The 15,203-nt window shown below is 32.9% G+C and overlaps 1 protein-coding gene across 1 annotated transcript; it reads right to left on the bottom strand.

Annotated features, from left to right (window-relative positions):
• Positions 1-911: 911 nt before the first annotated feature.
• LOC108216720 (nitrate reductase [NADH] 2) lies at positions 912-4,191 on the bottom strand. Its single transcript, XM_017389554.2, has 4 exons — positions 3,222-4,191; positions 2,971-3,111; positions 2,601-2,833; positions 912-2,171 (listed from the first exon to the last, which is right to left on the bottom strand). The coding sequence occupies exons 1-4, from the start codon at positions 4,174-4,176 to the stop codon at positions 921-923; spliced, it is 2,580 nt and encodes an 859-aa protein (XP_017245043.1). The 5' UTR covers positions 4,177-4,191; the 3' UTR covers positions 912-920.
• Positions 4,192-15,203: the final 11,012 nt, after the last annotated feature.

Below are 15,203 nucleotides of genomic sequence, written 5' to 3'. Positions count from 1 at the left end.
TATCAGTTATATTGACTGATATTGGAGCAACAAAGACTCCCAAAATATGAACAAATTTTTGTTGTGAAAGGTGAGCTTTTGCAATATCCACCGTCATCCCAGAATTGATGCGAGTCTTACAGAATTTTTGTTGTGAAAGTTTGTAGTTAAATGACTAAATTATTAAAAATTTGACATCAATGAATAGACTGGACTTGTAATTAGGTCTTCTAATTCAAAAATCTTGCAATCAACTCATTAAAATATATAATTATTATATTCAAATATATTTATTATTTAATATTGGAGGAAGCTTCATACTGAAGGATGTACAAAATTATTATTAATTTAATCAAATAAAAACATATTTTTAATTAAATTATAATTTTTTTTAGAATGATCTATTTAACAGGATTTTAGAAACTAGTAACGACATTAATCATGTATTTAATATAAATAATTTAGAAATGAATTTTTAAAAAACACTAATTTATGTAAGTTTTTTTTTAAAGGTCTATGTAAGTTGTTAATATAATTGTTAATGATATATATATGCATTTATTATTTGTGAAATAAATATCGATCATCTGCTGGATGTGTTTCTATCTGTTGGATTAAGATACCAATGACGCTGTGTTCGTTGATCCTGAATACCCAACAATAAATATATTAAATTAAATATAATGAACTTAATCACAATTAGTAAAACTCATTCAAGAGAAGAATGTTTGATCATATATTACACTTTACGAGCTATAAAATTTGTATTTGGAGGGGCCATAAATATTGTTGCTTCTTTCGGCTTATCTTATTTTTTATGAAAGCATCACTTATTATCACTATAAGAAAAATTCAATGAAAAGCCAAAACCAACTCCACTGCTCTGTACAAGTTTATTATTCTACATGTTCTGAAGCCATATATGAGCTAAATTAAGCTATTTAAAACACTAGCAAGGAGTCATTGATATCATATCCCATCTTTTCCAGGTTTGGATTAACCGCAAATTGAATCATAGGCGGCGGACCACAAGCCAATGCCAAAACATCCTCGGACCCTGCCGGAATATGCTCCCTTAAGATAGCCTCAGTGATGAAACCAGAACTGTATTTCCATCCCTCATTTGCTTTCTCCACAACATACCATACTTTCACCTTGTCCGCGTACTTCTCAGCCCAAGCATCAAGCTCATTTTTCAGCAATATGTCATCTTCACTCCTGTTTGCATACACAACATACATTTCTGTTTCATCCTCTGGATCCTTCAATATTGCTTGCATCACTTGATAAACAGGGGTGATACCGGTCCCTCCGGAAATCATGGCCAGTTTCTTGGCAAACTTGTGTTTGCCACTCACTGTGAAGTTACCCCTGCCCGTGTACTCGATATGACCCAAGGGACCCTTAACATCTAAGACCGTCCCAAGCGGTATTGAATCTAGATATTGTGACATTAGTCCTCCATCAGGAAATTTGGGGACTACACCTTTGGAATATACTTTTACGACAAGTTCAAAGTAGCCAACTTCGTCTATGGTGCTAGTTGGCGTGTAAGGTCTCATGCATAGCTTGTTGTTAATAGAAGCACATAAAAATATGTGCTTACCCACAGGCAAACCAAGTACCTGATCTTCCAAAGGCAACGCAAAACGAAACACCCTCGCGTTGTGGGAGATTGCGGTCTTGGAAATAAGTTTGCATGGGATCTTCTCTCTCGGAACAAGTGCTACGAGTTTGGTTGCACCATGAAGAGAATTATTAGGAGAATCTGAAGTATAGCCGGTTGTTATCAACTCTCCAATTCTGTAATCTTCCAACATCTTCTTAGCCTTGTTTGAGTGAATGGCATCAAATTCCTCGGTGCAGTCAGTACCCGCATTAATGAGGATGCTGTCAGCGCCACCAGGATGATCCCCTAGGAAGCGAGTGCAGTCATAAATGTGGCCGTGGACAATGATCCATGCAGACTCTGCTGAGCTGTGTTTGCTGACTTCAGACATTGAGTAAACCTTGGAAGCCTTGTTCATGAAAGGTGTCGACACGCTCCTCTTTACAAGCGTTTTCTCCTTTGACATCCATCCACCGGACTGGTTTCCAGGCTGAATCGGGTGCTCAAAAACAATTCCAATCTCCCCCTTGTGTGCTTTACACACATTAGTCTTCACTCGAAACCAACAGTTGTTCATCATGCCCTATATTTTGCAGACATGATCCGTTATTAGACTGGCCTAACCAGGAATTACGAGTGCAATTATTTAAACAAAAATGTACTCTCGCTCCGTTTCAATTTACATGTCCACTTTTAAGAAATTTTTTTGTTTCAAAGTACTTGTCCACTTCAACTTTCAATGTAAAATCATATTTCCAAAGTCAATTCTACTCCACATATCTCTTATTTATATTTTCTAGATCAATCTCACTCCATATTAATTTGAAACGGAGGGAGTAATTATAAAACACGCCTTAGCAAGCGAGTTGCATAGTCACATGAGCAGCAGGTCCGGCACGTGAACATTGTGCCACATCACAAAGATGTTTCCAGTGCTGGCAACCTCTGTGATCTGGCTCGCTAATTAACAACCAAGCACTAGAAATAAATGGAAGGATAACTCATAGATTACCATAAGATTCCAAATGAGCTTCTCGGGTTGTGTGTTAAGCGTTTCATCCCAAGCCCGAACAGCTATCTCTTTAGCAGCAAGCAAGTCTAGAACTTCCACTTCCAATGACCAGAAGCACCAGCACCAATACTTGCCATACTTGTTTGGCTTTTCTTGGTGCTCTAACTTTGAAACTTGCCAGCTCTCTCCTCCATCCATAGTTACTTCCACTCTTGTCACTTTTTTACCCCCTCCTGTATTATATAAAATACCCACTTTCAATGGTGCCTTGACACTTATTTTTAGACTCCTACGTACGGAATACGGAATATTGTTTGAATTTTTTTAATCTCAATTTAAAAAAGGCGTAATATGCAGTCAAATAACTCACCGGAATAAGCATATCCTCTCAAAATGTAGGGCCTTTGTGTTGTATATGAATTTACAGGCAAGATTTCATCATGGCACGGTGTCGTAATCACTGAGTTTATGTTAAGCTCAGTGATGATGTACTCCGGCTTATACCACCAAGCTGCAGACATAAATACACATAACACAAACAGTTACCTAACAAAACAAATACTTGTGATGCATGCCAATGCTTTAATTTATGTCTTGTGATAAATATTGAACTAGTTGTACCTTCCGAATTGGCCAGCTCAGCGTCCACATGAGAAGGGAGAACCTTGTTATCATTGTAATGATAATAATTTTCGGACTCTTTGGTTGTGACAACTATCCTTTTCAACCATTTCACCATCCGGCCACCAATGAATCCCGGAATAATCATCCGAACAGGGAATCCATGATCCGGTGACAGAAGCTCACCGTTTTGCATGTAGGCCAAGATGATATCTCTGGCTTCATCCATTGCGAATTCCTTTTTAATGCTAGTTCCATATTTGGATCCGCCACCGCCTGGAAGATCTTCGGCGCTCTCAAAACAGACGTTGAGGGCGCCATTTTTCCTGCTGTAGATCCCACACCGCTTCAATAGGTGATGGAGGGGCACGCCCCTCCACACCGAGGTTGAAATGGCGGAAGCACCCCAATTAAATCCAATAGTCTGTTTCACCATGTTCTGTTCCTTTCTCCGGTTGCCAGCACAAACCAGACTGACGGGAAATTCCTTACTAGGAAAATCATTGACAAGTTGTTCCATAGTGAAACAACCTGGCCGCTTCACTAATCCGCATACCTCCACGGTCCAGTCAGCCCAAGTCGCCTTGGGTACTGCGCCGTGGTTACGCACATAGTGAAGCGGCACGGGAGTGATAAAGCCGTGATGCATGAGGCGCGCCAGAGGCGCCTCACAGTTAAACGGATGTTTCCCCGTGAGCCGAACCAAAGAAGCATTCCGCTCAATCCAATTATCCGCCGTCCCTTCATCTCGTAAATCCAACACAGATGGCTTCAGCTCCGACTTGCCCTTATCAATACTCTCTTTAAACTCCGTCATGCACTCCTCATCATCACTAGACGCAAACTCAACATTCGTCACAATGTTTTTATCTTCCGGGCTGGCTGGAGGCTTAAAGCTGCGGACCCCGGCGTGTTCGAGGCGATGAAACTGCCTGTTCACCATAGAGGCTGCCATGAATAAAGGAAATGGAGGAGTGGTTTAGTGTGTTGTGTCAGAATAGGTGTGTGTAGCGTGCAACTCTCTGATTAAATTTGTTGGAGTGAAGAAAAATGAGAGGGTGGTGCTTGGACTTATATAGCCCATAATACAAGAAGGTGACATCATAGAAGGGATAAAGCTTGTGGATACCAAAATAAGCAAGGTATGTGCACAAAATTGTGTACATAAAATTTGTACTAACGTATAATGATCTGACAATTGATGTGGTAAGTGTTAGTTGGGGTTGTTAATATAAATACACAAAGTTAATTTCAATTAAAACCCACCACATTTTATTATGTACTAAATTTTAGGAGATTGTTACACTGTTTTATGTACTTTTAAACAAAATAGACAACACCCCTGGAATCGAAGGCTTGGGATAAGAGCAGACTTGAAGGCATGGCTGCATGTCCGGTTGTACTCTCTCCCTCCCTTTTTTAGTTATCTTTTGTGCCAGTCAAATTGACTAAAATTTATGAATATTTTATTAATTGATTAAATAAAAAATATATGTCATCGAAAATAAATTTTAATTTATTTTAAGATGTAATTTTCCGTTTTTTAAAATAATGAAAAAATGACTTATAATCTTTGATTAAAAATTAATCAATTTGACCAATAAAAAATAAAAATGTAATAATTAAAAAGGAACTAGTATTTTTTATCATCTGACTTTTACTGCAGTGCATCAGAAATTACAACTTCCTCTATCCAGACTTTTCTCCCCGCAACTAGAAAATGTCAGCTGTCAGGAATGAGTTTTCTAGTTGTTTACTGTCTTCTTTTCTGGTGAAGATACAGGCACTTCTTTACATTATAAAATACTAGCTTATATAACCTGTACTTCAAGTACGTGATTATAAATTTTTTAAATTAATTATTTTAATATATTTTTTATAATATATTTAAAATGGTTGCGAGGATATTCTTTATTTATTATCATATTATCTTGTGTATAAAGTTACATCAAATTCCAATCAAATCATACTATAAATACCGTGCTACATGTTCCGGTAAAATCTGCAAAAGGTTGATATGTACTCCCTTTGTCCCTCTCATTTCTTTACGGTTATTATTTTGGGATGTCCCTCTCATTTCTTTACGTTACTATAAATAGTAAGTTTTTCTGATCATTACACCCACTATCTTCCCACAGTATCTCATATTTTACAATAAAAACTACTCCCTCTGGTCCTTATTATAAGGCATCAAGACTTGTTGCACACAATTCTAGGTGCTTTGACCACCTATTTAAAATTACTTTTTTTAAAATTTTCTTTTTCTGAATTAAAATATGTGATATATATTTTAATTCAGAAAAAGAAAATTTTTAAAAAAATAATTTTAAGTGTGTGGTCAAAGCACCTAGAATTGTGTGCAAAAAGTCTGAGTGACTTATAATAAGAACTAGATGGAGTACTATTACCCCCACTACTTTCCTCCACTATCTCAAATATATTATTAAATATTGATAGGTCCCATCACTTTACCCACTTTTCATCTAACTTTACTCATTTTTTATACATTGTTTTGGTTACCCTGCAATGTAAACAATTGAGGGGGAGGGAGGGAGTAGGGATTAGTGAAACAGTTTAATATTCTGAAACTACCATATGGGTGCTGTAATTTCCTTAATATAAAAGTTGCTTACTATTTTGTTAGCCCAATGAGCTTCTTCCTACCACTATAATTTACAAGAGCATTTCTGTCAATCTATAAATATACTCCTTCCGTCCCAGTTTATACAGTTTCTTTTTTGGAATGTCTCGTCATTCTTATACGTCCCAATCATTTCTATATAGTTTTTTTTAGGATGTCCCATCATTTCTATATATTCTTAAAATAGTAACTTTTAATAACATAAAAGCTAAAGCACTATCACACCAACTACTTTTTTCACTATCTTCATTTTATAATAATATAAACACTATTATTCCCACTATTTTCCTCCATTACCACAAATTTATAATTAATTAAATACAAATGAGACCCGCCACTTTACCCACTTTTCATCTAACTTTACTCATTTTTTTACCATTTTTCTTGGTCTCCGTATCTACACCAAATGTATATAATCTATTGGGACGGAGGGAGTATCATATTGTACCTTCTTCCTGGAGTGTATGCACCCGTCTATATAGTAGTCGTTTATTGGAGATTTCTGTTACAGTCTACGGCCATCTAGGAAGCACGGACACGGCAAAAAGACTGTCGTATGCGTGTCGGACACAATTGATACCGGGGACACGGCAACGACACGACTTTTATATGTATATAAATATTTAGCTATTTCTCACTGTGTTTCATCTTTCAATCTGATATACATACACAAAAGCCTATATATACATACATTCTATATATCTAGTTACTAAATATTACTTAATCATATAAATATACGAGTGGGACAATGAGTTCCAGTGCGAAGTTGTTTAATATTCAATATATATAAATTATATATTTTATGTCACTATTTATTTTTTGCCGTGTCCCGTATCCAAGGCTCTTTGCTAATTGGTGAATCCCTGTGTCCCGTGTCTCCATACCTAAGTCGGTGCTTCCTAGACGACCATTACGCAGATAGTGGACAAAAAGATTAATTTGTTTGTCTTCTCATTTCTTTCTATGCTTCTGTATCTATTTGATCATCCCAAATTAAACGATATTAATCGATCCAAATTGAATTTTCAACTCCTTTGAGTTTTTTCTAGTTATATATATATATATATATATATATATATATATATATATAGTTCCATGTGATATTATAAGAGCCGGTATATATTTCTTGAGAACAAAAAATGTATTAAAGAACAACCCTAGGTGGTAGATGGCTGCTTAGCCTTAGAGCGGATGGTCCTGGTTTTTGAAAGAATTAAAGTTAGAACACTTTGTGGTACTAGATATAATTAATCTCATATGTGCTATTTGGTTTTACCATGATTATTAGGATGGAATCCGAAGTCCATTAAAATCTGCAGTAGTCAATCTCAGCTTGTGTGAGTTTGAGTTTGTTCTGAAAAAATACGAATTTATCTAAGTTTTAGACGAGTTCGAGCTTAACTCAAGCACAATAATGTTTTTCCTGTCCAGAAAGATCTTGTTGTGTATTAGGTTTAAACTAAAAGTATGTAAATATGGACATGAGCTTAATTTTGGATTTGGTCCGTTTTGGATTATCTGGAAAAGTTAACGAGAAAGTTAATGGGATTTTGGGCCAAAATATATTGATATAATCAATACCTAAGAATTGATTCGTGTTGCGCAGTATTGTTACACACGCAAACACTCTATCTCTAGCACCTTAAGTTGGGCATTGTACCAGAGTGGTCGTTAGCAAATTTAAGTACATCTAATGTTATCAAAAGTGAGGGTTCCGGGATCCTGGCAAGCCATTCTTTAATCGCAAGAATGGGTTGTTAATAATGAGTTTTGGAGTGAGGGAAGTCTTATAACCAAGCTCGGCTAGGGTCCAGTATCGTACTCAACAAGGTTTTGAAAGTTTTGTATGTTTCTTTTTGCTAAATATGAGTACTCGAGTTTCTATACATGTGCCGCTAACAACCAACGAATGACAAGTGCTTTTTCCTGTGTGTATCCTGTTTCAATGGGAACTTGTGAGTCGATCCACCTACACGTATGTTTTCATACGTGAGTCCATTGGTGGATGCATATGGTTTAGGGATAAAATACTAGATTCACCTTCTAATTGCAAAGCTTGCACACAAAATACATAACGCGAAAAACTCACATGCCAACCTGTATCATTAATCAACACCGGTACCAATAATATAATATATCAAACTAGGATACTCAAGCCTAACAATACTCAAACACTCCTAAAAAAAATATGGCTACGTATATATAGCCATCTCACCACAGAAATCAAAAGCTAGTAATATATAGAAGTGACAATGTCCAGAGACTTTGTAATTTGTATAGCTGCGCTGTAAGTACATGATTCTCACCACAGAAATCAAAAGCTATGCAGCAAAGTTACAAATGATCTGATGTCAAGGTAACATGTATGTATGTGTTAATTGTGAAGTTGATGTTTAGAGTACATAAATACGTGATACATGATTGCATAAGCATTCTGCCTTCGGATGATCATAAGCATTCTGCCTTCGGATGATCAATGTTCGATTGACCATTTACCATAGCATGCAGTTGTTTATCTTATCATGCAATGCATTTGTTTGACTATATTTGACATTACAGATGTAGGCAGTATATAGGATTGGGAGGAGTATGCCGCCACCAGTTCCTGATTCTCTATCCAGAGATGCACGAGATTTCATCCTCCAGTGCCTACAGGTGAACCCATTTTCCCGCCCCACAGCCGCTCAGCTGTTGGATCATCCCTTTGTAAAGAGATCACTTCATTCGTCATCATCAGGATCAACATATCCTCGCTCGCACACAGGCTTAGAGATCATATTTAACTGGAAGGGAAATGAGACCAAGGTAAATGCTGACGTTCTCCTTTGACCATAATATGCCCTCGCACTTCAATTTTGGACGGTCGAAAATAATTATTTTTAAAGAAGTTGTCTGTTTTGTGGCATGTATGATCTTGAAAAACTTTCTTGATGTTTGTGTTTGTTTAGTGCCAAAAATTCAAAAATATTTTTCAATATCGAGTTATCTTTTAGCTGACAAACGGTGTCCAAGTTTCCATATCTTGTCATGTGATTTTTTAGTAAAAATTGATGGAAGCCTTCTTGTCTCAAAAGGTTGGTTTCAGGCTCTTGTACGCAAGCATGCATAAGTTACATTTAGAAAATATATTTCCCAGGTTCCTTGAAAATATATCTGACTATAACAATTAATTGGATTTTTCTTGACGGAATCTGCTATCACTGTTGGATATTTCTGCTGGAGTTTAAGTTACAGACTACTTCGATAAGCATAATTTCAGCCTTGTATACGGAATAGCATAACATGTTATCACAAGCAGGCTATTTGAGCTATCGAAGCTCGATCATTGAATAGGTAATATTATGCAGGCTAACTTCGACAAACTTACTTTGATGATCCTTGTCCATCGTAGCCTGGTCTCTGTGTGAAACTTCCAGAATGGATGCTAGCCTAATTCAGACAGATGCTATTATGTAGCATTGTGTAATTTGGGACTGCCGTAAAGAAATACGTATTTTTTTTAGAAAAAAATATGTATATATATATATAGGATCTGAATATTTATTTTAATTTTTTTTACATCGTTGTGTGTGTGTTCAGTAATAATTTCAAAATATAATACATAAACTTTGAGGGGTCACACGCGCTGAAGTAGCCGTTACAAACTAATATACAATCTTACCTCTCAAACAAAGGTCAACCACGGTTTTTAACGGAGTGGTGGGCCAGGTTACAAACTGAAAGCTCATACAAACTTTGGGGTACGAGCTGCCACATTTTAAAGTATGAGTGTTGATTTGCTAATGACCCAAAATCTAGGGGTACAAAGTGCAATAATCTCTATTATTAATAATTTAATTGAATAAAAACATATTATTAAATAAATTATAAATTTTTTAGCATGATTTATTTTACAGGATTTTAGAAAGGGAAATAGATTTTTTCGCCACCCAACTTATTGTGTATATAGAAACTTACCACTAAATTATAGTTTTTTCTTTTTGTCACTAATGTTAGGTTTGGATTTTTTTGTCACTAACGTTAGGTTCGGATTTGATTATTAACACTATGTAATTCTTTTTAGCACTATTATAATATGGTGGTAGTCTGCAATATCATGGTGATCTAATATGTGTTTATATTTTTATATGTAGTACGACATATGTGTCTGAGGTAATTTATCTTGGAGGACGAGAGTCTAACACACATTTTAAGACTCTTAAAATATTTAATTCCATATACATTTTTAATATTTTTTCTGAATAAAAATTTAAAGCTTGAATTTTTATCCACAAAAAGAAAATCTCAAAATTAAGTTATAGAACTATGTTTTATAAGAAGTGGAAACCTCAAAATACATGCCAAACAATGGGAAAAAACTATAAATAAATGAGATGTACGGAGGGAGTAATAATAACATAAATGAGCGGTAAAATCCAGATTAATTATAATTCGAATTTTAAAAATTCATTAAATCATCAATCTGAAATCAATGACTTCAAACAATTTATCATCTACAATCAATTCTCAAGTAAAATTGAGTCAAGTGATACTATATTCTTGTGGAGTTCAACCACCAATTTAGATATCATATAAAATCAAATCAAGGTTAAAATTTTTTATAATAATCTATTGTCTATTTTTGTTATAGTATGCGTCCTTATATTTGTACAACAGTATAAATAATTGCACAGATGACATCTAACCTTTATTTTTATAAAACAATATATAATATAGATAATAGACAATTATAATTTTTATTCCCAAAAAAATAAAGTAATTTATAAAACTAAATCTTTTAGAAGTTTTAAAATGCGTGTCAAACTCTTGCCTCCAGATTAAACTACTCAGGAGACTTATAAAGTATTATATATAAAGATATAAATATATATATATTATATCATCATAATATTGCAGACTACCACTATGTTTTAATAATGCTAAAAAAATAACATAATGTTAATAATCAAATCCAAACCTACATTAGTGACAAAAAAATCCGAACCAAAATTAATGACAAAAAGAAAAAAAATTATAATTTAGTGGTAAGTAAATACACAATAAGTTGGGTGACGAAAAAATCTATTTTCCCTTTTAGAAACCAGTAACAACATTAATATGTATTTAATACGAATAATATAATGAATTTTTGAAAAACACTAATTTATGTAAGTTAGTAATATAATTGTTAAAAACAAATTCTTATGTTACATGAATAAAAGCAGATAGAAGCCGCTAAATGTGTTACATACTAATAGTATTATAGCAATATAAAATATAGTATCATATCCCACTATGAATTAAAATAAATTATAATTTATATTATTATTATTTATAAAATATGATTACAATTTCACACATATATATACCTATTTGATTATTATATGAAATATAAATTTTAAATTAAATTTAATTGAGTAAAAATGGGCCAGTTTATTCTTAATTTATCTACTACTTATGAACAAAAGTCTTAAAAAATATTTTCATTTACAGTGAAATAATAATAGATCAAGTCCAATAAAAACTAGACACACAAATATCCTCACGAAGGAGGATCGTGTCATATTCATTCATAGCCATAAGAGCCAATCAGCCAACCATGTTGATTTTTGTGGCTCTATTGATTTCCATGTAACTAAAAATATCTGTACATGAATAAAAAAAAAGTAATAAATTAATGATCAAAAAGCACATAAGTCCATAAACATAATTAAAAGATAAAAAATCAGTCGTAGGCTCATGCAATTCTATGGATGACATGCATTTAGCTTTGACAAAACTTTGTCCGGGCAAATTCCCTAGGTGACTCCATGCAACATCTAAAGGCCAATCTACCTCTAGTATGTGTTTTCACAAATCCATCTCTCTCTCTCTCTCGTGTGGCTCTCCCTGTTTTTGCAATACAATCTCTCCCCACCTCTTGTATTTTACATACCTCTTCTCGCCCCATGCTTTTCTTCATTGGCCATTGGCTACTCCCATCCGCCACTTCTCACTCTCTCTCCCTCTCTTTTCTTGTCCCTCCGCAGTTATTTCTCGTTTTCTTGGCTTGAGTCGAACACTCGGCTGGCTTGCTTGAGATATTTTACTCTTTTCTGCCTACTTGTTTGTCCAGTTGCTCCACTAATCTCAAGTTGATTAGTCTCCTAATTATTGTTTAGTTTGGAATCTCGCACCAAGAATTTTTAATGTTTTATACTTGAGTTCTTTATGCAAGACCGACCAAGTAGTACAATTGTGACAATGTGTACCTTTTTTGTATTCCAATATCGAAGGCACGCAAACTCCCCGGAGTTTGTTTTATTATCATGGTTTTCATATTTCTTTTTATTTATGTCAACTGTACCGGTACGAATGCTAATTGTTTTTATATGTGAGTGTCTGGTAAATTACATATTCGATTATTTCACTTGATACATATAGAGGCAGTGGCGGACCCAGAAATTTTTCTTAGTGGGTTCCTTGTTTTATTTTATTAATATAAATAATAAATATTTAATTAAATATTAATATTTAAATTTTAGATATTAATATTAAATGTTAATTTAAAGAGCACCGGAAACTAAAAAGTATATATTTATACAAATATCTTAATAAATACGAGATTTTAAATTATTTCAATCACCAGTAGCCCAATAGTTAATAAGATTTCTGAATTATTGAAGTAAATTATGATTTTGGTAAATATTTTAAAGGGTTCCTGCTAAATTTTAAATTAATTTTTAACTGAAATTTACCTAATAATTACACTTCAACGGGAAGTTGAGTGGGTGCCCGGGAACCCATAGCTAAGGCTATGGGTCCGCCCATAGAGGGCCAGCATATGAATTTATACAGTTTTCCAGTTTTATGCTATGCAGAGTATGAAAAGAAAATTATAGATTTTTCGTATAAAGAATTGAAGAAATAGGTAGATGATGTCACTAGTTTTATTATATTGAAATAAAATAACACAGACGTCTATGATTTTTCAATTAAACGAACAGATTAGTTTGCATAAATTACGGTTTCTGTTTGTATAACTAATCTTGAGTCTTAACTGTACAATGGTAGTGAATAATTAATTATAAACCAAGTGAAGGTATAAATTTGTGAATATCCTAAGTTTAATTATTAATTAATTACTATATAAACAAGTAATAACACGCAATGAACCGATTGCCAAATGTTTAAACAATTCAAAAACAGCTAATGGCATACAGACTTAATAGCGAAAGAAGCGCATATACAGCGACTAATGTAAAACTAATCCTCATTGGACTTTAATTTTGTATAGTAGTAGATAGTAATAGTTATATGTATGTTTGAAACAGTCCTCAGATGCAAGCTGATTGATGTATATTCACGCAAGTTAATAATTTTTGTCATTTATTCCTGCAAATAAGAACTTATTTATGGAAAATAACAAATATGAAACATCTTTAATATTTATATTAAAAAATATAATAAAATGTATAAGAACTTATTTTAGTTATAACTTATTTGCCTGACAAGCACGCTCTGGCAGAGTATGATTATGGTTGGCTTTGATTTGGCTTGATAATCAAATTCACTTCAACACTGGCATTTTAATAAATGTAAATACAAATTTAGTTTAATTTTTATAAATTTAAATCAAAATATGAATACATATCTAATAAATAATGGTCATAAATTATTTTCTTATATTTTATTTTAATAACTTATATATTGTCAATAAATCAAAATTATTCTGAATTAATATTTTAAATTCTCAACTTATCATATTAAATCACATGTCAGAGGAACTTTAACAAGAAGTTGTCAAAAGATTGCCAAACTCATGCATATATGGCATGTCAAGTTTGAGCATATTGGAGTTGTATGGTTGCCAACAAGTTACCAATTAAAATTGTCAAAAATAGACAAATTCTAATTATTTTGATAAAATTATTAATAAATTATAAGTTATTCATATATCATTTTTAATCTTATTATATTTTCCCACAATTTATAAATTATTGATAAGTCAAAATTATCGAAATAGATTAAACTTTCAGCTCATGACATTAGTGTTGTATTTGGTTGGGGTGAATGAATATAAAAATAATAGAATGAAATTTAAACAAATGTTTAAAAATTTCATCCTTTTCCTATTCCCTTCCGTGGATCCTATGCTAGAGATCACACCTCTAATTTGAGAAGGAAAGCTTATTTTCTATACTCATTTTCTTTTCGAATCTCATCATAACAATTTTTCATTGACTCAATTTTTTTTTAAAATATTCCTCATACATCACAACATAAGTGTAATAAATCATAATTTTAAATCTAATTAAAAAACTCTTTATCATTGAAATCATTTTACAAAAGATTAAAAAGAAATCTCAAAAGAAATTAGTTACATAGATTATAACTGACGAGTAATTTAGAATTTATAAGTTATTAAAGTATTTAGGGATTTTCTCATAAAGTCCAAAACATTTTTTACAAAATATTTCTTTTCAAATATGTTAAAAATTTAATTTTTCAAAAATATTTTAAGTAACCCGTTACAACCAGATACAACTATACTTGCAACCAGATACAACATATTTGCAACCTTTGCAGCTAATTAACTGAAGTTGCGACCGTGTTTTTCCAAATATTTTTTTAAAAATTTTTATTTTTTACAAATATTTTTTAAAAGATAGTAAAAATCACCAAAAAACATAGGAAAAATGGTAATTTTTGATAGATTCTCTTTTTATTTATATAATATATAATTATAAATTATTTAATTCAAATAATGAAATAATTTCACTAAAAATATTTTGTAAAATAATGAAATATCTATATTTTTATTAGGAAAGAAGACAGTAAACAACTACTCCCTTCGTCCCAATGAATTATATACATTGGGATTTGGGCACGGAGATCAAGAAAAAGTGTAAGAAATGAGTAAAGTTAGATGGAAAGTGGGTAAAGTGGTGGGACCCATATATTTTTTTAATAATAGATTTGAGATAGTGGAGGAAAATAGTGGGGTGTAATAGTGTTTTTATTATTACAGAATGGAGATAGCGAGAGAATGTAATGGGTGTAGTAGTGTTTTATACTCCCTCCATCCCAAATTAGATGGCCCCGTTGACTTTGGACACACAATTTAAGGTTCATTGACCGCATAGATACGTGACTTATTTTTAAAATTTTATTTTTGCAAATAAAAATTAAAATATGAAATTTTCATTTATAAAAGAAAAAGTAAAAAAATAAATTTCGGAAGTAGACGGTCAATGCACCTAAAGTTACGTGCCCAAAGTGAACGGTGACATCTAATTTGGGATGGAGGTAGTATTATAAAAAAATTGCTATTTTGAGAATGTATAGAAATGATGGGACATCCCAAAAAGAAACTGTACAGA

Source organism: Daucus carota, chromosome 4, assembly GCF_001625215.2.
Source record: "Daucus carota subsp. sativus chromosome 4, DH1 v3.0, whole genome shotgun sequence".
Classification (NCBI taxonomy): Eukaryota; Viridiplantae; Streptophyta; class Magnoliopsida; order Apiales; family Apiaceae; genus Daucus; species Daucus carota.
The sequence above is the reverse complement of the archived record's forward strand: the minus strand, read 5'-3'. Positions and strand labels throughout refer to the sequence as shown.